Consider the following 27,847-nt stretch of genomic DNA (forward strand, 5'->3'; position numbering starts at 1 on the left):
CAAAAGTAATAGGCCCTTTTCTTTCAGAAAAATAAAAGAAGGTCTAGGGTTGGATCCTGAGGCTGGGAGTGTCATTGAATGTAAGCGTAAGACATTAAAAATGAAGTTGTTCTCCAGTTGGGAAACAAGGACAAACCATCACGTTTTCTAGGAGCAATGGCTCCAATAGTGGGTTACAAAGTGCGTTTCACTTACACATGAAATGGGACACGCCTTACTTTGATTCTATAGACCTCCGTGTCTTTCACTTGTCCGTGAGGGATGTTCCAGGACATAACACCTTCACCCACCCTTATGTTCCATGCTCCCTACCAATTTGTAGTGCCAGGAATTCCAGTGTTCTAAATTCATACTGATCTTTATTTATTGACCTAACTGTTGAAACAAAGACAGAACAGCAATGCACCCAGGAACTTGGTAAGCCCAGATGGGTATGCTTTCTGAGTCTTCAGATAAACAATGTAGAAAATATGTTACATGGTCATTTCAAAGGATTTATCCAGCTCTAACACGCCTTCAGTCTCATGTCTAGAAAGCCATTGCCAAGTCTGTGTACAACATCTTACCAAGCTCTGCAGGCTGAAAAATCCTCTAGTTTCAATCTCTCCTCATTCTTTCAAGACAAAATGTTACAACTGATTGATTCCTATTTCATTCCAAGCCTTAGGTCCTCCACTTTACAAAACTTCTAGGATCTCAATGGGACACACATCTATGCGTGTATATCAGGAATTATGCCTATTTGCCCACTTATGACCTGTGATCCGTGATAAGTCACCTTTTTTTCTCTCGAAATTTATAATATACTACAGGCTGCTCAATTGTACAAGAATATACATCTAGACCAAACGATAGATGTCAAAACTCACATAGGTTTTGTCAGTTGTGGCCAAAATAATTTATTAAAAATGAAGTTTATTTTACCAATGATGCTGCGAGGACAAAAGTTATCTATGGTTTGTACACTGATAGCTTAAGGGGCTCAATGATTTAACTTGTTCCATAAACTAGTTTCTCACACAGCTTTATTTTCCAGCCTGGACAGAGAAGGAGTCAAGGGAGCCAGTGCCTTTAGACCTGCTCCATACTTGGAGAAGCTCCGAATGTTCTGTGTGGGGTGAGGAAACAGCCCAGTGTTTTTACATTAATAATGCCTTGTTCTCAGCTCACAGTGTTGTATGCTTTACCAAGCATTACCATTAAATACACAGAGATTGAACTTTTCATAAGGGGCAATGATATAAAATTGTTCCACAAAGTGCACTACATGAACCACTTTTCACAGTTCAAAGAAGATATTTTAAATATAAATATTGTAACTCTAGAAATAACCTAAGGTAGGAGAAACGGGATTAATGAAAACCCAGTTAGGTTTCCATATATCTCATGGTTAGACATTTAAATAGTTTTATTTTTCAAAACCCAATTGCACATAACCCATAACTGATAGGCCACGTCTCCAAAACAAATAAACCACCAAAGAATAAAGTGATAAATTATAAGAAAGGAAAATATGTATCATTTACTACAATCATTCCCTTGCTCCAAAACGTGGCAAATATGTAAGAAAAATTATATCAAGTGGATACACTTTAATTTGCAAAGCTAATTTGGAGCAGATGAAGTTAAAGCATACAGAACAGAATGGGCATTGATATTTCCATGTGAAATGAATAGTGTTAGAATAGAGTTTTAATTAAGAAATCAGGAGGATTGCTACACAATTGGAAACAGTGACATTTACCAACAGGAGAAGCCGTTCATCCTGTTACTGCCAAACCCAAGAATTCCAAATGTTCCCTTCATTCTCATCCTTATAAAAAATGGGGGAAATCAAATACTCGTTATTAGTTGTATAACCTTCGGGCTATATAAACTTTAAGTTAATGGTCTTTATGGCCATAGTTTTATTTGGTGTTCTTCTTGGGGCTTATATTAGGGTCAAGGTTGCATCTAGGTGTCGTTTTTAGGGTCAGAGTAAGGCTCCCATGATAGTCACGATTCCTTTAATAGGGGACAAAAGTTAAAGTGCAAATACTTCTAAGAGAAACAACAAAATGGCCTAAATTTACACCATACACTAAATGACTTGTAGTTCCTTTTTTGAGAGCAGTATTTTTCGATAGCAAATACCCTGGGGACTGAGGCACAAAGGAAGAGGAGAATAAGGGATAAACCAAAAGGATCAGTGTGACAGTCCCAGGGTGGAATCCCTGTTACTTTCCACCCAAACTTTGTTTTAAGCTTTATGACTTTATCATGGGACGCCTTTCAATATTCTTTACTCAGTCATGTCTAGAAAAAGAAACTGCTTTTAAACGTAGAATTAAGTCTTTAAGGATATGGATAGATTTCTATTTTAAAAGAAAAGCTATAAATGAATACTTTTAACTTCCTAGAGAAAAAGTCGAGAGAAGAAGATAAACTTTCGTATATGAAACTAATTACTCACATAAGCTTCATGTGTACTAAAGGGTAGAAGAAAAATCTCAAATGTGGGTGTAACCGCTATCCATTAAGGAACATGCCCCGGTGGAAGAGGGCCTACAACGACTTCTGTCTGCCACCCAGTGGCCACGGAAATAAATGGTTTCTTTTCTTTGTTGGCCAGGGCCTTGCATTCTGCTTAAAAAAAAAAAAAAAAGACACAGAGGTAGATTACGCCCGCCATACCAGGAATTTAAAACTACCAAGACATATGCCTTGATATAGTGTAAGATACAATCATTGTAGTAAATGCTATATATTTTCCTTTTCGCTAACCCAAAGGGAACCCACGAACGCCTATTTGCCCTTCCTGAATCCCCGAATCTACCTGGGTTCAGATACTGACTGGCACCGAGGACACCGAGCTGGCTCGGGATTCCCGGGTCACGCTGTTGGGCATCGAGAGGGTGCAGCAGGACACGCCCACGGTGGCCTCGGGCAACTCGTCGTCCTCCGTCCACTCGTTGAGCTCCGGGCTGAAGCACTGGATGCACTTCTTGTACTTCTTCTCGCCCTCGTTCCAGCCCCCCAGCAGGTAGGCGCGGCCGTGCAGCGCCGAGGCGCCGGCCGTGCTCACACCCACTAGCAGCGGCGCCGCGTAGCTCCACTGGCCGGTGGCCGGGCTGTAGCACTCCACGGTCAGCACGTCCACGCGCTCCCCGCGCGGCCCCAGCTGGCTGCCCCCCATCACGTACACCCTGTCGCCCAGCGTGACCGCGCAGTGCCAGCCTCGGGGCGTGCTCAGGCCCGGCAGCTCCTGCCACGAGTCACTGGTCGGGTCGTAGGCGCACACGGAGCGCGAGTACGCGCTGCCGATGTACCCGCCGGTCACCAGCACGCGGCCGTCGGTGACCGCGCTGGCGTGGCAGCAGCGCGCCACCTCCAGGGGCGTCTTGGGTTGCCACTGATTGGTGGAGGGCACGTAGCACTCGAGCGAGGCCAGGCTGCCTTCGGTATTGCGGCCGCCCACAGCGTAAAGGAGCCCGTTGAACACGCTCAGGCTGAAGTGCGTGCGCTTCTGGTTCATGTTGGCCAGGTGTATCCAGGTGTTGAAGCGGGGATCGTATCTGAAAATGGCAGAGCAAGCGTGACAGCCTTGTTGGCGGCAGCCAGGGAACCCACGTGACTCCACAAACCATAGCGTGGAAATTGTGACACTCTTCCTGCAGGGAGGCTACGCTATGAACAGAGCGAGGCCTCTCACCTGGAGGCCGGTGTTAGTTTCTCAGCCAGTGAAAAAGTGTGACACTTGATACAGACAAGACTGGCATTGTGACTTCCCCTCCTCCCGTTTATAAAACTACTGCCTTTAGGGGGCCTCTTGGAGAAGTCCCCACAGAAACCAACCTGTCAGTCCCTCTTCTCAGTCCCATACTCCACACTGTCCATCATGGGGGAGGATTTATGAGATGTGCTTGTGGGGGAGGCAGTGAAAGCTGGGTATTTGTGGCAATCAGAAAGGGAACACTGCCACATTTAAGTCAGTTCCACTTATCTGCAGACACCAGCCATCCTGGCTTATTCTTACTGCTTAAGATAGGAGTTGGCTAATTTGACTTCTCCATGTCTCGCAAACACCTTCTCATTCATACACCTGACCTGGCCACTGTAACAGTAAAGCTAAGTCACTCAACCAAGTCTATCACCTGCTTAGAATGAGATCAATGGAACTCGTCCAAAAGCATCACCAGCGGCTTAACTTTCAATATTTCTCTATTTTCTAGCACTTATTAGTAGGTAGATTTTTTAGTGTAGAGATAGATTTTTTCAGTGTTCTATATTACAGTTATTATACCATAAGCTCTGAAGTCAATACTGAAAAAATAATTACTTGAATACTTAACATAGTTATCAGCAGGAGAAAAATAAGCAGTCATAGAAAACCTGTTTTAACTGTTTACGTAGTTCCAAAGTATTGTAAACACAGACCTCCCTGCATTAGTTTGATGTTCATTTTTCTCCCATGTAAGCTCCAAATAAAAACTTAACTAATTATAAAGGGCAAAAATCAGTTAATTTTTTGGATTGATTTAAATGACACACAGACACATAATGAAATAATAAAGAATATTTTTCATGATATACTTTATAAATTTTTAGATCTTGCTCATTAGTTATGTTTGACTTTGTATTTCTACCAGGATATAAGTATGACTTCCTGACATCTCATATATATGAAAGTGTTTTTATTATAAGAATACACAAACAACATGGGATTTGAATTCCATTTTCTAGAAGGATATAAGCTTACTGTTTCCACATGCATCAAAGATATTGACATTTTTTATGGTATTCAGTCTTCAAAAATATTTAGAATTAATTACCTGCCACATTTCTAATGATCTCATTATATTTGCCAATTATGAATCTGACAGTCATCAGTAACAGTCATTTAAAAGAAATTTTGTATTATTTTGACCTTTCTTACCACTTCATGTTAAAAACTAAATTTGTACCCAGTTTCTTTTCAGAAAAACAGTGTACTGTGAAGGGTACCTTACCATAAATGAGAATGTGAATTACCACTCACTTGTGGTATAACTTGTCTGGGTATCGGATTTCACACACATAAAGTCAGAATAACCACATCTTCCCAGCTCATTTCATAGGCTTATTCAGAAATATAGAGTGCATTTTATATATGCATATACTTTATGTAATGTGGACTGCTGTATATATGTAATGTGGCATTATTATTATTATTATTATTGATTTACTGAGCCAATGAACTAAGCTAACAGGCAGGACTCATTTACTTCTATGTCAGAGTAATTTCCTCATAATATTGAACCATTTCAGTTCCTAATAAAGGATCAAATACCTGCAGAAATTGCTGACTGCATGCTTGGCTTGATTTCTTGCGTCATTCTGGTCTTCACCACCAGCCACATAAAGAAATCCGTCCATCACAGCCACACACTGATTAAAACTCTTGGCTGGCATTTCTGTAAGCTTGCTCCATCCATTTTCAGGGTCTCTGTACAGGATGTCTCTACTAAGGGACTTCTCAGTAAGGCCTGGACGTCCCCCAACAGTGACGAGGACTCGACAGCCCCCACGGATTCTCGTGCGCCTAGACTGCAATGTGTTTTGATGATATGGAAGTAAGTGGTAGTTCATAGCATCTACAAGAAGTTTGTGACAATCAGCATCTTGCATCATTCTTGGTACAGACTGAACATAATTGACCAGGTCTTGTGCAGAGATGGTACCAAAGCGGATATTGCTTAGGAGATCTGCAGCGTATTTCACTCTCTTTTGGTCAAATTCTAACCACTTCATTGCAATCTGGAATGCTACTATTTCAGAAGGCAACTGCAAGTCATCATCTATAAGAAGTTCATTAATTTGCTCAAATGTAAGTTTCAAAAACTGATCTGATTCTGCAAATTCAAGGAAGTTATCCCGGATAAATTTTTGAGCTGCCGCTTTTGCATTTTTCAAGGAGTATGTTTCAGCAATGTTAGCAATGTACATGCAATTCTCAACACTCATCTCTCGGATCAGAAAATCACTGCACATCTTTACAAGGGTATGGATCTGAAGATAAACAGCAGCAGAAATAATGCTTCCTATTGTATACAAGGAGAGCGTCAGCTTTCCGGTGTAGGCATATGCAATGACAGTAGCCAGGCCCAGCGGTGAGATATCATTGAGATCCACCCTTTGGGTAGATGGGTCTTTTTTTAGGATGTTGTAAAAGTATTCACTGCACGAAGCCATCACTGACTTGTGAACATCAAAGGATTTGGTTTTGGTGCCGATGACTAGGTCGCAAAGGAAGTTCTCCTGCCTCATTTTACTTAAGCCTTCCAAGAGGTTGGGGCCATAGGAAGCATCTGTTAATTCAGAAGAAATGCAGCTAAGGCCATTGCCTCCCTCTAGGAGCCCATTCAAAGCATTTAGTTTGTTTAGGGGGCAATCTTCTACGATTATGGTCATCTCATTGATATCTCCCTTGCTCTTTCTGACAGTCTTCTTTTTGGGGGCCATGTTGGCAAACACACTGTCACAGGTAAGATCTTGCTAAAAAAAAGAAAAGAAGGCATGGTTTTATTTTAACAGAGCTTTGGATTTTGAAATGCTACATCGAGAAACTGTTCTTTTTCATAATAGCTTTTAAATGGCATAATGTAGATTAAACCTCAAAGTGGATTTCAAGACTTACATTAAACTAGAAGTACATTTTATTGACTGTTTACTTCAGTATCAAGCAATGAAGACAATTCTAGCAAGAGTTATATTATAAAATGAGACCTCTTAATAGCTCTATTGCCAAGTCATTTTATACAGCAATTATAGAATAGTACTTAAACATCACTCGAAAGGCTTAGTTTACTCTCCTGAAAAGAATGAATTATAACTCTGAAGTTTTCCTCAAAAAATACTAAAATTCAGGAATCCATGTAAAATCTATATATATCAAAATAAATGTGGAATTTAAAAATCAATGGGTAAGGACTTGTAGCGATACACTGGTTTAACCGATTTCTACTATACATAGTCACTAAAATAACGTCTAGATGTATGAAATCTCTACATCACACTCACACACACACACACGCACACTCACACAAACTAGAACAAAGTAGGTTTTTGTTTGCTTGTTTTAATTTTAGGGTAGGAAAGGCCCTCTTACGCATAACCAAAAATTCAGAAGCCATGGGGGAAAAGACTGAAATATCTGAATACAAAAAAAAAGAAAAAAGAAAGAAAAGAAAACCCCTCAATACTTCTGTAAAACAACATCAACTATTTAAAAGACAAGCAATTGATAGTGGAAGATGTTTGTAACATTCTTGACAGATAAAAGGTTTACATGTTTGAAGAGCTCCAACAATTAATTAATAAGAAAAAGGTAATCCAATTAAAAATTATCAAAGACTGTGACTAGGTAACTAGGTTGTTCACAGAAAATAGAACACAAATAGTTGATAAATACATTTTTTAAAGCTAAACTAATTATAATCAGGGAAATGTCAACTGAAATACAGAGATCCTTTTTATTTCTTTGTGGACACATTTTGCTTATCAGATGGTTAATATATTTTTTAATATTCACAATATCAGATTTTGCGGTGGTACTCTTCATACATTGTTGATGGGAGTATGATTGATACAGTCTTTGCTTTGATATTAAATCTACATCTAGGAACATGCTCATGGACATATATCCTCATAAAGATGTATTTATATGGATAATAACCATTTTCCATTATCAATGTTATATATATTCAAACCAGTTTTTTATTTGTTTGCTTTTAGAGAGAGAGAGAGAGCACACGTGAGCAGGGGAGGAACTGAGGGAGGGGGAGAGAGAGAATCTTAAGTAGATTCCATGCCCAACGTGGAGCCCAACATAGGCTTAATCTCACAACCCTGAGATCATGACCTGAGCCAAAACCAAGAGTTGGATGCTTAACCGACTGAGCCACCCAGGTGCCCCACTATTTGAACCACTTTTTAAACCTGTATGAAGTGGTCTGAAACTTTAAGGTGGCTCTGAGCAGCTTTAGTATTAAACAGACTTGAAATATATTAAATTTAGCAAGTACATGCATAGTCCTTAAAATATTGATTAAATTGTTTTAGAATTTTTCAAAATATTGAGCATAGTCGTACTTGGACTTTTCGATGGATTTTACTTACAGCATGGTAGCATTCACTTTTTTTTGAGATTACTCTTTTTTTTTCATTTTTAAGATTGTAAAATCAGTAGGTGTAAATTCAACAATTCACAGTTTGGTATATATTATTCCAGATAATTGGATAGGCTTATACAAACTCGTATCTGCCCATTTTTGAGCAGTGGTGTGCTGATAAACCAGCTCTCTAAGGGGTGGGGGGAAGCCCTTATTTGTAAGGTGTGGATTCCTTTGGTGCAAATACACTCACTGTAGCTGATTTTAAGCTATCTACTGCTTAACACCCAGCTTGTCAAATTTCTGAAAATGTAACCGTTAGATCTCATGAGCCAGCACAGTCAGCTCCAGCACACCACTCTATGAGAACTTACATCAAAGCAAACGATATGCTTTATTATTCAGCAGTTTGCTTTTTTCACCTAGCAGTAACTAGTGTAACTCCTTCCATATCAGTACACACATAAATTTACAGGATTCTCTCTAATGCTTGCATAGTATCCCATAGTAAAGACACAAAACTTATGCTATTCTTCTCCTACCGATGTGTCCAATGATTTAGGTAAGTAGGTGTTTCACAGCTTATTGAGGGGTGTGTGTATGTATGCGTCTCTTTTAAGTCACACCATTGAGTTCATCCTGAAGGGTGAAACTTGCCTTTGATTGCCCTTGAAAGGCCCTTCAATTTAATTACTGGAAGGTATGTTTAAAAATTCCATAACTGTTTTATTGTGTTTGTCCTTACTCCTTTCCACATGGAAGAAGCCTAGCAAGTAGGTAGGACACAGAGATCTATCTCTTTGCCAGGGCTTTTGTCTTCTTCATTAAGCTCAAATTGTCATATTCATATTTATATTTGTTTACTAACTACAGCACATTTGTCCTTCCTCATTCTTTCTTGCAAGCATTGCCAGATGCAACCTTACCTTGTGAAATAGATTTTCAACCCACTATCAGTTTAGTCTTCAAATGCATTTGACTTAGGTGGTAAGTGTCCCTGTGATGGATATTTCTGGGGAAAATTTTAAAACTTTTGTTCAGCTAGCAGTTATCAGACACCTACTGCTGTGTGGGCAGCGCTGTGCTGGGAATGATGGCGCCATACGATATGTAAGTTAGGTGAGACAGACAAGACATGACAAGTACCAAATGGTAACAAGTAACTAGGCAAGCACAGCAGAATATATATATACATATATTTAACTGTCAGTTTCTACCATCTGGAGTAGAAGCACCCATGTGTCTTTGGGAAAAGCCTTGTCTATTTTCCTACAAGAACCCCTTCGGAGAAGGTTCTATTCATATAGATGGAGGGCTCATGACCACTCATTATTCTGAAGGAAATCCTGAACTTGAGCAGTAACGTGAATGTTTTAGACTGAAATGGTAAATATTCTTTTTATCTATCATTAAATGATTGCAGCAGTCCCCGTTTTATCTGTGGTTTTGCTTTCTTCAGTTTCAGTTACCCATGGTCAGTGGTGGTCAGGAAGCAATGACACTCCCGACACATCATCAGAAGGTCAGTGGTAGGCTAACACTATGTCACAATGCCTACATCACTCCCCAGGCTAACACTATGTCACAATGCCTGCATCACTCCCCTCACTTCATCTTATCACGTAGGCATTTTATCATCTCACATCCCCACAAGAAGCAGGGCGAGTACAGTACAATAAAATCTTTTGAGAGGGAGACCACATTCACATAACTTTGATTACAGTATGTTGTTATAATTGTTCTATTTCATTATTAGTTACTGTTGTTAATCTCTTACTGTGCCTAATTTACACAATAAACTTTATCACAGGTATACGTGTACAGGAAAAAGCATATTATATCTAAGCTTCAGTACTATCTGCAGTTTTAGGCATCACTGGGGGGCTTGGAAGGTCTCCCCCGTGAATGAGGGGCAACTCCTGTTTTCACTGGCAGCAAACAGGGTGGTATTTAGTCAACACCTGATAAAACAGGGCACCTACTAAATAGTATGGATTCACAGGCCAGAATTCTGGAGCAGGGTTCCAGAGGCTTCCCTGGAGTACACTTACAGTCCGTGTAAGTCTTCAGTTGCTGGATAATGGGCCCGGGGGCTTCTCAGAGAAGAATGGAGGAGTGGGCCGGATTCGAGGGGACATCAGGGCAGCCATTATTTGGCTGTTGATTTGTCTATTTACCAACTCCATACAGAAGGATCTCACTATTTTAACAACTGGTATACTGTACTGAATCATTCTTGTCCCAGGGACAGGATGTAATTCTGAGATTTCCAGAGAAAAGAGAGAATCTGGCCTCGACAACATAGTGATATGATGGAGCTAAGGAGGAAAAGGGCCAGCAGGGAATTACAAACGAATTCAAAGGTGCACTGTAGGAGCAGTGATTATGATTTCCGTTTCCAATCTTCTTTTTCTACGTTGGTATTCTCCTATATCACCTCTGATTGAGGTATCCTAAAGTATCCTTAATTAAGTTTGAGAAATTGCTGACTAGCTCACTCTCTGCCTTTAGGTATATCATACAGAATTGTTGGGAAGACCCCAGCCTCTGAAGGACCACTTGAGTTTAGGAAGGAGCTCTAGGGTATGACGGGGTGGGCATGGATTGGAGGGGGGTGGGGAGAGAAGTAAGGGAACTACCAAGGGTCTGCAGAGGGAGTATAAAAAGCAGGATGATTTTGTAGAGGCGTCAAGAGTTGGAAATGTGCTGTATGGTGACTAACATATCAAAATAATAAAAAAAATAAAATAAAGGGTTGGAAAAAAGACAGCATAGGATGAGTTCCCCTATCCTTGCAAAATTTTGGGGTGCAGAAAACCCAGAGAATTCTCTTTTTCTGGGCATGGACACCACAGCCCCCTTCCCCTCTCTGCTCCATCCGGGATTACCCAGAACAGCCTCTTGGGTTCCTGGAAGAGCTGCCCATTAGCAACTAGATAGAAATATAACAGAGACGCAGCTCCACGCTCTCCTCCCATCGCCCGCCGCAGATCTTGGCTCTCGTGTCATTTCTATTACGATAGTGTCATGCATTCGACATCCAATAAACAGCTGGATAGTCATGTGAGCCATTGCATTTTTCATCTTTTGTATTTGCCAAATTTAAGTACATTAATAATTATTCCTAAATGTAAATCATCAAGCATGAATCTATATTGTATTAATTGTAAACTGTTACCTCCATTTCTAATTAAAATAATAATTAGATAGCTAGCATTTATTAATTGAGAACTTACTGTGTGCTGCGCCCTGGGTTAAGTACTTTACATGACTTTTTTTTTTTAATTTAAGCATCACTAAAATCCGAAAAGATAGGTTATATTATGTTCATTTTACAAATGAAGAGATTAAGATTCAGAGAGAGTTTAAAAATATATCCAAGGTCACACAATCATGCAACAGGTCGTGAAGCAATGACTAAAGCCCAGATTGAGTCCTGACCCCCATAATCACCTCTCTTAAAGCCAGGGTAGGTTAAAATCTGTAGCAGTTTAAAAAGTTACTCTTTCCAGTGTGAGAAGATAGAGACTGAATGATACAGACCTGAAGCTGCCAAAAAAATTTTTTGGATATAGAGAACATGAAATGGTTCTTTGTAACTCCAAACACTAAAATAACAGAATTGCCTTTTTGAATGTAGAATAAATCTGGGGATGAACAGAACCTGTGGATTTCTTAATCCTGTTACGAGTAGTAAAGATAGAAAACTCCCATAGGTTGGGTAAGCCAAAAATAGAAACAGGTTCAAGGAGATTCTGCATGAATTTGTTGATCAGAGCACAAAGCACTTCCTTTTAAGTGTTGGGTTGAATATGAAATTATCAATTTTTGCTTAAAAACAAATATTAATTCCATATTGTTCAACTTATCTAGAGGCTTATGCCTGGCTCTTATCTATAAAGTATACAGAAACTATACACAAAGTTAGCTGTAATTCCATTCACCAAGACTGGAGATAGGACATAAGGGTCCAGTGCTAAGATTTTTGGTTTGGGTTTTATTGAAATTTCAGGAAAATAGCTCTTTCTCTTTCTAGTCTTTTGTGTGTTTATATGTGTGTGTGGGGGGTGGTTGGAAATGTAATTTTTCAGATTCATGTTTCTTTGGTTGTCACAGAACTGGAAATTGGGTTTTAGTGTTCTTTTTGCTCTGATCATCTAATAGACCTATGGCAAAACATCAAGCAATTAGGAATTCAGTTTAATCATCTGTCAGATGAGGATATGTGTACCTTCCAGTTCTAAAACTTCACACAGAGTTAAGCATAAACAGCTGGCTTTTGCTGCCAAAATTGTCAAAATCTGGTCCTGTGTCTTTTCTCCCCTCAGAATCCTAGAATCAACTCTAGCAGATAGAGATACACCAACTGAACCAGGAGATTCTTCACCTGGGAGGCACGCAGTGGGGTCTGAGTTGCCAGATTTAGCCAATAAAAATACAAGATGTCCAGTTAAATTTGAATTTCAGATCAACCATGAATCATATTTTAGAATAACTAGATCTCTTGCAATATTTTGGAACAAACTTACACAAAAAACTGGTTTGTGGTTTATCTGAAATTCAGGTGCAGTCTGGATGTTCTGTATTTTATCTAGCAACCCTGCTCTGGGTGGGGTTTCAAGTGAGTCCATGGAAATTTCTAGAATATTATGAAACATGTTACGCATGTGTGTTTATGTGTCTTCTTCTACAGAGTGGGCCTAGAGCTTCCACGAGGTTCTGAAAAAGACCCCTGACCCAAAATAGACCCCGAACCACTGGGCTGAGGACGGTGCAGACAAGAAATGGTGACGTCCTTCTACTCTGAGGAGCGGGCAAGTCCCTGTGAAAGAATGACCCTAGAGGGAAGCTCCTCCTGGCCTGACACAGCTCTCAGATGAAAATCTCCTACAACTGATTATAGAAAAGAATTGTCACTTTATATTTAAGAACATTCTCTTTTCTGCCGCCTCCCCCCTTGCCTCCTGGGAGAGACTCTGCACAGGGCAAGCTGAAAAGCCATGTGTGCCAAAGTGTCACTGTCACTCTCATGCCAGAATGAGCTGGGATCCCAGAATGTGTCCTTGCCAAAGGGGCGAATCAGCTGCGCCTTCCCCCTGTCCTGTCACATTCCAGTCGCTGCATCTGTCCCAGCTCATCAGCACCGACCCGACCCCGGGAATAGAAACACTCAAGCTTCTGCGGCTTTGCCATTTTAAGTGAAGTCCAACTTACGGGGGGGTTTTCCACGTCACCGTTTCTCTTCTAACGTAAAGCAGAGGTCAGGACAGCCATGGGTGCACATTGAGAACAAAAACTCGCTTTATGGTTAAGTAAAAAATGTGTTCTTTTTATAGGGGGAGTTTCTGTTTTGCCAATAGGAATATTTCTGGGAATTCAAGGAGTCCTCTGATTTTTGTGCTACCAGTTGAGTTGAAACTGATTGTATTTCATCTAAATGTATCATGCACTAAACGTTTACATGGTTCCTATAAAAATGAAGATGGAATTCTAAAGTTTGTGAACAAAACCTGCGGGTTTTACTTCATCCCTCCTTTCTCTATAAAATGGAGGAAGAAAAACAGGCATTAGGCTTTAGAGAGTGAAAATTATTAATGGGAATGACAAGTCATTTTACTTTTTAAAGGCATTCCTCTCTTGCCTTTCTATTACTAGGACATTCTCCTGATCTCTGGCATTCCTTACATCTCGAGAGAATGCGTTCTGGCTCCCAATTTCAGATCCAGAACTTGGCGATGTGGCTGAAAACCGCCTGTCAGTGATAGAGCTCGACCACCGCGAGCACGCAGAAACCTCCGCCCTCTCCCACCCACACACCCATACGCACCCTCGAATCTAGAAGACAGGAATTGGAGATCGTGGCCCCAGCTCCTTACCCTCCTGTGTGGTGTCTGGATGTGTGATGATGAGTCTTCAGCAGTGGGCTCCTCTTGGGAAGCAATCTGTGGAGAGAGAGGGGGGGAGAAGGAAAATACGGTGGGGAGCCACCAGCAGCCACCTGATGAGTCCCAGCAGCAGCAATTTTTAGAGTGACCCTTGGCGGTCCAACTGGATGAGACAGCAGAGCCCACGCTCCCCCACCCGGCCTGCCACCCACGGAGCAGGAGCGCAGTCCCCTCTCCCTCTTTGGCCTGCAGCTCCAGGCCTCCTGGGGCAGAGGCGGGGCTCCAGTTGGTGGAGAGGGGTTGGGTTTCTTGGCCTGCTCAGTCCTTCCAAAAAAAAAAAAAAAAAGAGTCAAGAGTCAGTCACCCTGGGTGCTAGGAAGGAAAATTAATTAGGTGGGAATTGAATTGTTGGAAGCAGGGATTTCAGGGTACATACTTGGTAAGAAGAGGGGCAGTTTGTGAATAAAAAATTAGCTTCTAGAAAGGTAAACAGCCTGGTCACTTCAGGTCCTCTGAAAAGACTGAGTTTATAAATAGGCCGTTCTTTAGAAGAGGAGCACGTCTAGGAGGACAAGGTGCTTTCTTTGATACCTCACATGTGCCATCAACATGATTAGGTCATGGGATAGTGCCTCACACTGAGGTTTGCGACCAGTCCTTGACTCTCCAGTGATCCAGGGGAAGGTCCGAGACTAACACACACTCTAGCACACATGCAGGTGTAGAAATACCTCATTTGGTAACACTCCTTGTGAAAACAAAACAAAATCAGGGGATTACAACTGACCACAAGTTTTTAATAGACTCCGAAGGTGTGAAATGGCTGCTAAGAGTTCATGTGATATTGGGCTGTAATAATAGAAAAATAGATTGCGGAAAATTAATGTTGTAATTATTCTTCATTAGTCAGGTGATGTGCTAGGCATTGCTTTGCCTGGTGGCACAGTGGGAAATTATTGTGCATCCTGAAGGAGGAGGCTGGAACAAAGAGAGCTCAGAAGCTGTGAATATTTCTGAAGAAAATACCAAGAGAGGACTTAGGGTGGATGAAATTCCTGTAGCAAGTGTATTTGGGGTTGTTGTGCAACAAGGGGTTCAGTGAAAATTCTTACGGCCTATCGTGGCCAAAATCGGGCCCGATGGGTAGAAATTCCAGGGGAATATTAAAAATAAGGAAAGAAAACTCTGATAACAATTGGCTTTTAATGATGAGAATGGGCCCTACTGATGAAAAGGAGCCAGTTCCTTATGAATGGAAGTGGGGGGGGGCGGTGAAAGAAACTACAAGACTGGGTGATGTCGGGACTCTCGCTCTGGCTGGGCACTTGTACTGGATCATCTCTGATAGCCTTCCAACTCTGACTCTATGATTCCATACGTATTGGCTTCTAGTCCTCCCACACAGCTCACTGGTTAGCATCTTCGTTACCACTTATAATTAAGTCCCATTCAGCTTTTTAGCAGGAAAAACTATTTTCATTTAAAAAAAAATTCTTTGTTTTCGCCCATAGATCTCCAGCTTGAAATGCGTCAGAAGTATATCAAAGAAGTTCTTTATTGTATGGTTTACACAAAGCTAACAGAGAACCACTCCCAAGTGATCCTTCATGCCTCCACCCCCTTGATTCCAGTAAAAGACCAAGGCATTCAACTCTCTTCCTAGCAGTATGATAAAAATCAGCTTTAGATCAGTATTTATGATAATGTTATATGATTATGGAAAGGCCCTTCAAGAAGTAAGCAGAAATGACCTGGGAACCTTGTAAAGATAAATTTTAACAAGGTAGGTCTGGCGTGGGGCCTGAGATTCTGTTTTTCTAACAAGCTCACAGGTAATGCTGCTATTGCTGATCTAAAGAGCACACTTGGGGTAGCGAGGATTTAGAATGCTTTGGCTACCTAACACCTGAAGGAAAAGGGTTTCTTAAAAAGGCAATAAAAGCCATTCTATCAGAACATATTCAGTGTTCTAATACCAAATCTACAAATGCGCCATGAAGAAGTCTACAACCTTTCCTTCTGTGCCTTGTTAAAATGGAAAGCCCTCCTTCTAAACCCAGCCCCTGCACTGGAACTTGGGGTTACAGATATAACATCTGTTCAGAAACCAACCTTGCTGTATCAGTTCATCCTACTCTCCTCTTACCCACCCACCCCCATCTCTGCTAGCCAATTTCTACCTGTTTAATGGCACATAAATTCTTCTCTTTAACACAAGTGAAACAAAACAAAGCTTTCAATTTAGTCCATCTGCCCCTCCAGATACTGCCATATTTCTCCCCACTTCTTCAAAGGCAAACTTCTCAGATGTATTGTGTATATTTATATCTGTAGCCTCTATCACGTTGCTTCCCATTTTCTCCTCAAATCAATCCAATTAAGCTTCCCTGTTTGCCCTTCTACCGAAGTGCTTGTGCCAAAGTCATGAATAACCCTGAGTCGCCTCGCTTCTTGGACATTTGCCAGTGCCTGACCTTTCTGAATTACTTCACACAGTTGACCAATCACTTCCACCTAAAATTCTCTTTTCCTATTGGTTTTGATTTTTCTCCAGTTGCTCTGGTCATTTCTTCTCATTCTCCTTTTCTGAAAGAAGATCTTCCTCGCAACTCTTGCAGGTTAAAGGACTTCAGAGCTCCTAGGCTCTCTTCAATTCCCAAAGCTGCATTTGGCAGATAAGCTCATATATTCTTAGATATCTCACAGGATCCGTAAATTCATTATTTCCAAGACTCAAGTCATCTTTCCCCACAAAATATGCTCTTTCTAGAAAACACTATTCCCTTTGGTAGTATACAAGCCATTACTCATCTAGTTCTTTAAAGGGTGGACTTGGGATCGTTATTTGCCTCCTCACCACCCTGCACCTCCGTCTCCTCATCTTATTATTCACCATGTCCTGTTATTACATATCTGTAATATCTTTCCCACTGCTACCATTCTGGTCCCAGCTATTATTACCTCTCACCTGGAGCATTGTGAAATCCCCCAAAATGGCCTTCCTGTGTTCACTCTTGCTTCTCTCTGATCCATACTTCACACAACGTACCAAAGTGATATTTTCAAATTTCATTATGTAACTTCCAAGCAGAAAATTCAATAGCTTTCCATTTCCTCAGGATAAAGTCCCAGATCCTCCTCTGGCTTACAGTGCCTTTCAGCCATCTGACCCCTGATTTCCTCTATGACATCTTCATGCTCCAGCAAAACCAGTCCTCTCCAAGTGCCTCAAATATACCATATCTCTCTCCTGCCTTAAGGTCCTCAAACTTGCTCCCAAGAAGCTGTCTATTTTCCCTTCTCCTCCACAGTTCAACAACCCCTCATTGGACTGTAAGTGCCATAAACAACAAAAGCTAGCATGTATTCTGTACCAGGTACCTGTGGTAGGCAGCTTCTAAGATGAGCCCTAAATGATCTCATCCCCCTGGGATTTCTAGCATCAAATAATCTCTTAACTTTCAGCAACTTACTTCTAAACAACAGAATCCCTTAGCATTGAGGGGATATGATGTCTATGACTAGATTACAAAAGATTCCAACTTCCACCTTAAAAGTAGACGTTCTTCCTTGCTGGCTTTAATGAAACTCAGTGTCACACCTGAAATACCCAGACAAGGAACAGCCAGCTAGGAAATGAAGCCCTTAGTCCAACATCCCCCAAAGATGTGGGATCCTGCCAACCACCCTTGCATGAACTTGCAAGTAGATCCTTCTTCAGTTGAGCCTTCAGATGAGACCTCAACCCTTGTAAAAATCCTGGATAAGCAGAGGCAGGTGGGTAACACAGTGCCGCCACCCTGGTAAAAGCTACCAGAAAGAGATCAAGTGCTATATGTTGGCCAAAGCTCAAGAGAGTGCTTCAGTTAAAATCGAGGAGGATGAAACTACTAAGGTCTAGCTTTGTCCCCCTGTCATTCTTGTTTCTGGCACCAGGAATCTGCAATGTGCATTAATGTTGTATTCCGAACATGTCAAAATCTTTCAGTTCAAATGTGTCATACATGCTGTTTGTGGCCTCGGCTGACATGAAGCAGTTCTGTGAGGTTTGCTTCTCAACTAATGACTTAGTAATCAAACTGTGCAGTACTTTTGTAGTACTTTGATTTCATGAAAGAAGGACTCTAGTTAAGCTCTGCTTGGATCCCTGACCTACTGAAACTGTGAGATAATAAATGTATATTGTTTTAAGCTGCTAATTTATGCAGCAATAGATAATTAATATAGTACCCTTCTATGTGTTTTTCATTATAAACTGACATAAGCCTCACGATATTTTTATCAGATAGGATTCATGTTTTGTAGGTAAGAAAACTGAAGAACTTTTAACTTATCCCAGAGCACATGCTGGTAAGGGATGGAGCCAAAATTCGGACCCACGTTGTCAGGCTCCATGATCTGTGCTAATTTAACCACTTCATTTTGCAAGAAGCAGTGACTGTAACTGATTTGTTTATCACCATAGTCCCAATCAACAACACAGGATTTGACACGTACTAGTGATCAATAATTGGTTAGTTCATTACTTAATTTAGAAAATTGCTAAATGATGATGAATAAATTTTGTTTTTGTTCATGCAAAGGAATTTTATAAGAGTATTTTTGGTATAACTGTGTCTTTTGGTCCCAAAGGCTTTTGTGTGTGTGTGTGTGTGTGTGTGTGTGTGTGTGTGTGTGTGATGCAGGAATAGAATGGGCTACATGCTAAATGACTGAATATTATAGGTGCATACCACAGCATTTTTCACAGAACTAGAACAAACAATCCTAAAATTTGTATGGAACCACAAAAGACCCTGAACAGTGAAAGCAATCTTGAAAAAGAGAAAACAAAGCTAGAAGGATCAGAATCCCAGATTTCAAGTTACATTACAAAACTGGAGTAATCAAAACAGTATGATACTGGCACAAAAATAGACACATCAATCAATGGAACAGAACAGAAATCCCAGAAAGAAACCCACGATTATACGGTCAATTAATCTTCAACAAAGGAGGGAAAAATATACATTGGGAAAAAGACAGTCTCTTCAACAAATGGTGTTGGGAAAATGGGACAGCCATATGGCAAAACAATGCGACCAGACCACTTTCTTACACCACACACAAAAATAAACTCACAATGGATTAAAGATCTAAATTTGAGACCTGCAGCCATAAAAATCCTAGTGGGGAGAACAGGCAACAATTTATCTGACATCGACCATAACAACATCTTTCTAGGTATGTCTCCTGAGGCAAGGAAGATAAAAGCAAAAAATAAACTATTGGGGTGACATCAAAATAAAAATCTTCTGCACAGCACAGGAAACACACAACAAAATTAAAAGGCAAGCTACTGAATGGGAGAAGATATTTGCAAATGACATATCCAATAAAGGGTTAGTATCCAAAATATATAAAGAACTGATACAACTCAACACCCCCAAAAACAAATAATCCCATTAAAAATGGGCAGAAAACACAAACAGGCATTTCTTCTCAGAAGACACATGAAAAGATGCTCAACGTCACCCATAATCAGGGAAATGTAAATCAAAACCACACTGAGATATCACCTCATCCCTGTCAGAATGGCTAAAATAAGAAACACAAGAAGCAACAGGTGTTGGTGAGGATGTGGAGAAAAAGGAACCCTCATGCACTGCTGATGGAAATTCAAACTGGTGCAGCCACTGTGGAATCAGTATAGAGGTTCCCCCAAAAATTAAAACTAGAATAATCATATGATCCAGTAATCTCACTACTGAGTATTTACCTAAAGAATACAAAAACACTAATTCAAAGGGGTACATGTACCCCTAGGTTTATTGCAGCATTATCTATCATAGCCAAATTATGAGAGCAGCCCAGCATGCATTGATAGATAAATGCATAAAGAAGAGGTGGTATATGTGTGTATGTATATATAATTATACACACACACATACACACACACAGTGGAATATTATTCAGCCATAAAAAGAATGAAATCCTGCCCCTTGCAAACAACATGGATGGATCTACAGAGTATAATGCTAAGTGAAATAAGCCAGTCAAGAGAAAGACAAATACCAAATGATTTCATTCATGTATGGAATTTAAGAAATAAAAGAAAAAATGAACAAGGGTGAAAAAAAAAGAAAAAGAAAACTAAACAAAATAAAATCCAACAAAAAACCAAAAACCCAGTCTCTTATCTTTGGAGAATAAACAGATGGTCACCAGTTGGGTGGGGGAATGGGTGAAATAGGTGAAGGGGATTAAGAGTACACTTATCATGATAAGACTAAGTAATATATGGAATTGCTGAATCACTATACTGTACACCTGAAGCTAGTACAATATATGTTAACTATACTGAAATTAAAATAAAATTTAAAAAAATTATAGGTGTATTTCAGAGTGCAAAGCAGTGTAATATAAGCATTATATAAGCCACACATATAACTTCAAATTTTCTAGGAGTTGCATTAGAAAATGGAAAAAGGGAACGGGTGAAATGAATTTTAATAATATATTTTACTGAACTCAATATATCTATAATACTGTTTCAACAGACAATCAATATAAAATTATGAGATAATTTACTTGCTAAGTAAGTACTAAGTCTTCAAAATCTGGTCTGTCTTTTATACTTTTGATACATTTCAAGTGTTGAAATTTGGATTTGCCCCATTTCAAGTGCCCAGAAGTTAGTATCAGACACTGTGAGTATACGGACAATGCAGGTATATATATGGTCAGTGCAGGTGTAAAGAAAACGTGGAAGGAAGACACAGCCTCTGGGAGTCAACAGAGTCTATCTCCTGTCCTTATTATTACCCCTTCTGTTACAATCCCAGGACTTACTAGATACTGCTCAAAATAAAACCTGAACTCTAGGGACAGAAATTGTCTTAAAGTTTTCCTTTAAATGGAACCTGGAAAAAAAAAAAGACGAGTCATCTTAAACAGTAGGGTTTGGGCACCTGCCTTGATGCTTCCAAAATTTCGGTTGCGTGAAATATTCAGTTTCCTTTCAGGCAGAAGACAGCCTGAGAGAAAGTCTGAGAGAGCAAAACTGAGTTTCTGCGTTCCTAGAAGGCAAAGATGGGGAACGTGGCCCTTTGTTTTACAAAGGCTATTTGTTCAGTCTTTGGTTGGCGCCAGAAAGGCCAGGAGACAAATGGGCAATGGAAGGCGACACGGACATTTTTACCTCGGGCTGCTGGACATCTGAACCCCTTTCGGATGGTTGTGTTTACCCTCCCGCTGTATGAGGCTGGGTGGGAAGCAGAGTCTGTCTCCCCCATAGAAGCCAAAAAGCCGGATGCTTGATTTGTCGGGCTTCTTGGCGGCTACGGCAGGGCTGGGCATGGGTCCTGGGTTTGACGAGCAGCTGCCTGCACCCCGCATTAGGAAGTGGGAGCTAGCGATGCACAGGAGCAGGGCAGAGAGTTAGCTGTTCCGGCTCCGGGGTGGCCCCGCGAGCAGCATGGGCGATCTCCCGTCTCAGTAGCTGCCCGGGCAGCAGGGCCAGTGGCGGCCTCTGCATCCTCAGCCGGAGGGCGGGGGACTTGAGCAAACTTTCCTGGAAACTGGTGTGGTGTCCGGGGCTCTTCGCTCTGGCTCCAGCCGCGGAGTCTTCATTAGTTCTCGTCCTTTTCCTGGCCTGTGTCTTTGGTGGTCCAGGAGTGAGTCTGTGAGCTGCACGGTGTCCTTTCAGGACATTTCTTTCCTTGGTTACTCCGCAAACAGGCTCAGGAGCTCAGCCCTTCTGTATAATGAAATGAGGGGACCCGAGGGACAGAAACGGAGGGAGGGCAGCCTGGAAACTGGGGAAGCACGGAGATGGTGGGAGTCTTGAGGGAGACTGGCCGAGTGACAAGACTGAAGCTGTCATCTGCAGGTAGGGGGCAGGGGCGGGGGAGCCAGGGAGGATGGAGCCATTTCTGATGGCAGGGTGGTGGAGGGACCCGGACCAACAAAGTTGCCTCATGATTCCTGTTCAGCAGTTTGCATTTCTGCCCCGTAAATGCTCTCCATGGCATACAAAAGTTTCAGTAAAGGCTGCTATACAAATATTCTGGGTGGGTGTTTTCCGTGGAAATCAATGAGAAGTCTCCCAGGTTGGCACAGAACAAAAATGACATGAGAGCTGTGGAGATGAACTGTGAGGGACAGCTCAACAGAGCAGTAACTTGGAGTCAGAGGTGACACCACGTGAGCCTAGGGCCCTGGCTAATTCCCCCAAATCCTGGTGAGGGCTTGGAACTTCTCGACTGGCTGTGATTTAGGAAGGTTAAGCCAATTTTATTTAATATCAAAAGGCTTGGAGATGTCAGCTGACATCAGGGTCACACCCGCATTAATCTATGTCTTTACTAAGAAGGACTGGCTCTGGGATGGTCACATGGGACAACCAAGTTTCTCATCTTTATTACAGGAGTAGTAATCTTTGAAAGAGAAGCTGTTAGTGACTCTCTAAAACAAATGAAAGAGAGGCAGAGCTAGAAGAATCCACATGCCAAGAATTTTCAGATAGTAGACATGAAGCATTGTCTTTTCAAGGTGACGCAAAGGGGTCTAGTTCATTATTTTAAACACATAGGTTTTAAGCAGAAAACACTGACTATGTAAGTCCAGCACAGAGGCATTCAAAGGTCTCATTAAATTCTTACTTTAAAATAAACATGACGTCAGTCAGTGTAGTAAAAACTTTCATGGAAACTGCAGCCAATTCGTGAATTTACACAGCCTATTCCAGTAACATCTACAGATGCCAACTGTGCATGGACTATGCTTGGTATAGTTAAGAGGTTCTTGACATAAGAGGGCATGCGCAAGCCACATGGTCTATTAGGACATTTTAAAGGTGGCAGTACTGTTTTGGTATAAAGACACCCTTGTAGAGGAGAAAACATATTGATTACAAGCACTTCTAAAAGTATGACAGTTTTCAAAACGCACAGCCGGCTTCTCCAGTGATTGTAAGCGTACAGTCACTGAGGGTTGCTTTTAGATATCAAATAATAAAAACGGTCTACATATGAAAGCTGAGGACTAACACTCATTTGGTGTGGCCTTAATGCAGAGTTAACCCATCTAAAAGGTAGAAGCCTCTTATTCGGGAATTTGCTTTCCTGGCCACAGTGTTCCCGTGGTCATATTGAATTAAAATGATATAACTTTCTTTATTAACAGGTGTTGAATGGCATTTCCCCATCCAAGACCTCCTTCTTGTAGACTCCTTCCCTGACCTGTCCATATTCCCTTCTCCTACCCACCTGCAGGCTGTTAGGTGACTCCTTCCATGTCCCTGTGATGTCATGGATATAGCTGTCTCTCGTGGCACTTACCACATTATGATAATGTGGTTTTCTCCTCCCTGACCTGGCACATCTTGGAGGACAAAGTCCTTGTAGTGTCTTTTTTTTTTTTCTTTTTCTTAATCTCTATACCCAGTATGATGCCTGGTAAATGGTCAGCCCTCAAGAAAGTTTGTCACTCTAGGAATGACCCATTTGCTTGCATTAATGACCCACTAACTTTGGAATTAAGCAAGATTTAAACAAGATTAGACAAGATGCCAAAGATTAGTTTCTCATTAGTTGCATTGTCAAATTACCTTCAAAAGGTAATTAAAAGACTGAAGGCGCCTTTCACTCAATGCCCTAGATAAGTGATGACCCCGCTCTCTCCTTCCTGCCTTGCTCTCCTTTTTCACCCATCCAGCTCTTCCATTAAAATGCTTCTCCTCTGCCTCACCATGATCAAAAGCTCTATCATTATGCAAGATTTGAAGAAGTTGAAAGGAGAGATGTGATGTCATTTTGGTAAAGTTTCATCAGTCATTTTCATTCTGGCCCCCAACCCCCTTTTAAAGAAGACCAGCAATCATAAACTCTTGAAACCAGGTGGCTTGTGTTTATGCAAGTTGGGATCAATTATATGTTGTCCTAAAACAGCTTTAAACTGCAAAAGCTATTTCTGAACAGAAGAATTTATTAAAATTATCTTCTGAAAGCTTGATGGCTGTCCCTGAGTCCTCTTGGGCAACACAGTGACTCCATGCAATGTGGAAAACAGCTGGAAAGAATAAGATGATCAAAACCCAGATAGTATACATTGCTTATTCTTTTCCCATAGGAGGTCCCTTCACATCCTCACTCAATGCATTTTCATTCTTTTTTCACATGTTTCAATTAAGTGGGTTCCCAGGCAGTCAAGAAGGTATTTACAGCAAGAGGTGGCCATTTGATCGGGATGGAGGCCAACTGTTGAAAACATGGCACAGGAATTCCCAAACCCTCAGTTTTAGGTCATTGAGGGTAGGGGCGCTCATTTCTGAGCACCACTGCGAGGACTTAAGACAATTGTCTTATGGACCAAATTTGGCCTGCCCAAGTGTTTTGTTTGGCCTTTACAGTGTTTCTATTTTTTTATTTTATTGAACTAATATTTTTGAATAAAGGGGTGTCCACAGAACAATACATTGTTCCCTAGAACAATTTCCATACAAAGGCGGTTCCACAAGCAATCATACAGTCTGGCAGTACTGGCCCATGCATGTACATGGGAAGAGTAGCTGATGCTGATTGGTGACTGCACCTATGAGAGAGGGCATGGCCCCCTGCGTGTCACTTCCATTGCCCACATGTGGGTTGCCTGGCACCCATCCCGGCTGGTTTTCTCATTTCTACCTAGTCACTGTAGGCAATTCAGTTTGCCATGAAGAGCTTCATATCATGGTCCATTTTCTAATTGTCATACGGTTTCCTTTTTTACAGTGACAGGGGATTCTCCACTGTACCAAGAAGATCTTCTTGCACCCCCCTTGCCTAGATTTAGTTACTTTTATTTTTGTAAAACCCAAAGTATGTTATGTAGACCCTTCATTCCAAGGGATGTCAAAATTGGTGTTACAGGGCGCCAGGGTCGCTCAGTCGGTTAAGTGTCTGCTGTTTGGCTCAGGTCATGATCTCAGGGTCCTGGGATCCAGCAGGCCTCAAGGGCTCCATGCTCAGTGGGGAGTCTGCTTCTCCCTCTCCCTCTGCCCCTCCCCCCACTCATGTGCATGCCCGTGTGTGCATACGCGCTCTCTCTCTCTCTCAAAGAATAAATAAAATCTTTTTAAAAATTGGTGTTACATAAAAGGAAAATTTCAGTAGTCAGGTATTTATTCATTTATCAGCAAAGATAAATTACTACTTTTTTTTTCTTTTCTTTTTTCTTAGTGAAGAACTTCTTAGAGCCTTTAAAACACTCTTGTGCATTGTTGGTCTCTACCAGGAGGATGAACATGTAACCTTTCTTCATACATATTTGACCATAAAACTTATTTTCATGGGACTACCCTTAGAAAATGCATATAGGAATTCTTAAGGATTTCTCAATTTCATTATGTTGCCTTCTACCATTTCTGAAAAGTCAGGTGGAAACAAGATACAGCAACTTGCTCCAGAACACAGAAATTGTGGCTGCGATGAAACTGAGCTGGAATCTGAGAATCCTGCCATCAGTAGTAGTAGCAGGATGCAGATGGAGTGCGCACACTAATCGCTAAGTTTGGGGGCAAATAGACTTAGTTAAATCCACAACAGCGCGAGAGGAAAGTGTGACAACCTTGATAAAGGAACACTGATGTTAATGAAGAATCAATGCTGTCAAACTATATAATAACAATAAAAATGGGAGGTAAAAGGAGATTAAGGAGGCCATTAATGGGGGCTTAGCCTTATTTGTGTAAAAAGGGAAAGCACCAGGCTCCTCTGCTATGAGCCTGCTTCTTCCTCTCCCACTCCCCCTGCTTGTGTTCCCTCTCTCGCTGGCTGTCTCTATCTCTGTCGAATTAAAAAAAAAATCTTTAAAAAAAGGGAAAGCACTCCTCCCTTTGATGTTCACGTTTCACGTAAGACTGTAAAATATGTAATATATGTTATAAGCATATCCATTACAAAAGTAAGCCATACAATGGTTATGGTCTCATTTTTACCTCCTGTCAAAATTAAGTCCTAACGAATGAGAAATTGAAGAGAACAAAACAAAAGTTCCCACTATCATTATTAAATTATCATTATTAAAGACAGGCAGTCTCGTTAGTAAGTCTCCTTTTGTACTTGGAATTTAATGTGTTAGCTAAAATATGGAGATTCATGTTTTGGGGTCATCTCCAAAGAATAATAGCATTGTCATCACCATTATTAGGTTAAGAATTCAGTAGAAAAAAGGCAGAGAAAATTGGAAGCTAAAAATGATATATTCCAAAATCTCACTCCCATATCACAGCTATCAACATTTGTATTTATTTCCTACTAATATTTATGTTCTTCATATTTTTTATCACTATAATCATATTTACTTATAATTTTTGTTATAATTCTTGATTGTGGTAAAATATACTTATCAAAATTTATCATTTTAACCATCTTCAGGTGTACATTCCTGGGGAGCTGCGTATCTTCATATTGCCGCGCAACCATCGCCACCTGCCATCTCCAGAAATTTTTCATCTTCCCAAACTGGAATCCCTCCAGTCCCTCCAGTCTCCCTCCAGTTCCCAGCAACCACCCTCCATCCTCTTCTTGCTTTTTAATGAGTGAATTCTTTTAAAGATGTTCTTTTGGACAACATTTTTTACCTATCAGAGGTAATTCTGTTCTTAGGAACTATAATGAATGCAAATAATCATTCATGATATTTTGGGTGAACCAACTATGCTCTTGTTTCCAAAATGGTTAAGGTTTTATTCATTTACTGGGTCATTCATTCATTCTTTCAACAACAAATTATTACATCATGTCTTAGCCTGGGTTTCCCTGAAAGCAGAGCCTGAGACAAGAGGTGTATTTGGGAAGCGATCCCGGGGAGGCGTGAGAGGCCAGGAGACTGAAAAAGGACAGAGGGGAAGACAGCAGCACAAGGATGCATTAAAAAGTTGGCTAGCACTGTGGGCTGCTGTGCCCCAGCCCCCTGGACCTCTTGAGATTTCTGAAGTGGATCTCGTAACCGTCCACATGGACCAAGAATGGCCTCACAGGCATTAACACTCTGGCCTCTGGCTTGTGTATTCTTGTGAGTCAAGTGGGTTCTCCCAGGATTCTGTACCTTGGGCCAGAGAAGCACCAGGGCAGGAAGAGAGAGCGATGTGGCATGGGCCCAGTGGGGTACTGACACATTATACCTGCATCATGTAGCTGAATGCTTGCACAGAACTGGGGGCTGGGGTAGTGGCTGGAACAGGAGGTGGGCACAGGTGGTGCTCCATACACAGGCACTGAACTAGGCACTGGACTGGAGCCACGGCAGTAAGCAAAAGAAGGCACGGGCCCTTCCTTCTGGAACGTACAGACACAGATAGGTGATAGAAAATAGGAGCCCTGGGGCAGCTGCAGAATTGTTCTGCTGGATACTCATGACTCTGGACGATTATGAATGAGCCGTCCAACCACTTGAGAATAGCTGCTGGACACTGTACAAGGAAGACGGGCGAATACATTGAGGAGCAAGAGCATACAGGTCCAGCCTCATGAATATGGTGAAGAACGCCCTCACAAACAAATAATTCCCAATGGGGCACCCGGGTGGCTCAGTAGGTTAAGCACCTGCCTTCGGCTCAGGCCATGATCTCAGGTTCCTGGGATCAAGTCCTGAGTCAGGCTCCCCACTTAGTGAGGAGTCTGCTTCTCCCTCTGCCTGCTTCTCCACCTGCTCGTGCTCTCTCTCAAATAAATATATAAAATCTTAAAAAATAATAATAATTCCCACCAATGAACTACCATTGTAACAGCTGCTATGAACAAGTTCACCAGATTTCAAGAGGCGTAACAGGGGCTCTGGTAAAGTCAATTGAGTCAGGAAAGGTTGAGTGCT

The 27,847-nt window shown here is 41.2% G+C and overlaps 1 protein-coding gene and 1 long non-coding RNA gene across 6 annotated transcripts in view; one reads left to right on the forward strand and one right to left on the reverse strand.

Moving 5' to 3' along the window:
- Positions 1 to 1,034: 1,034 nt before the first annotated feature.
- On the forward strand, positions 1,035 to 27,515 carry LOC117797180. Its single transcript, XR_004622098.1, has 4 exons — positions 1,035 to 1,117; positions 2,770 to 3,022; positions 5,460 to 5,591; positions 26,410 to 27,515. It is a non-coding gene; the product is annotated as an uncharacterized LOC117797180 (long non-coding RNA).
- The window catches only part of KLHL31 (kelch like family member 31), a 120,210-nt gene continuing 93,474 nt past the window's right edge, over positions 1,112 to 27,847 (reverse strand). For 3 of the 5 annotated variants that reach the window (XM_034648292.1, XM_034648294.1, XM_034648293.1), the window contains 3 exons: positions 13,957 to 14,071; positions 5,309 to 6,513; positions 1,112 to 3,554 (listed from right to left, as the gene is read on the reverse strand). In XM_034648292.1, coding sequence (XP_034504183.1) covers positions 2,822 to 3,554; positions 5,309 to 6,480 — 1,905 coding nt within the window. In that variant the 5' untranslated portion in view covers positions 6,481 to 6,513; positions 13,957 to 14,071 and the 3' untranslated portion in view covers positions 1,112 to 2,821. Of the gene's footprint in view, positions 3,555 to 5,308; positions 6,514 to 13,956; positions 18,733 to 27,847 lie in introns of those variants that run through there. The other 2 variants (XM_034648295.1, XM_011229571.3) reach the window with 2 other exon arrangements.

The sequence above is a fragment of the Ailuropoda melanoleuca genome, chromosome 19 (genome assembly GCF_002007445.2).
Source record: "Ailuropoda melanoleuca isolate Jingjing chromosome 19, ASM200744v2, whole genome shotgun sequence".
Taxonomy (NCBI): Eukaryota; Metazoa; Chordata; class Mammalia; order Carnivora; family Ursidae; genus Ailuropoda; species Ailuropoda melanoleuca.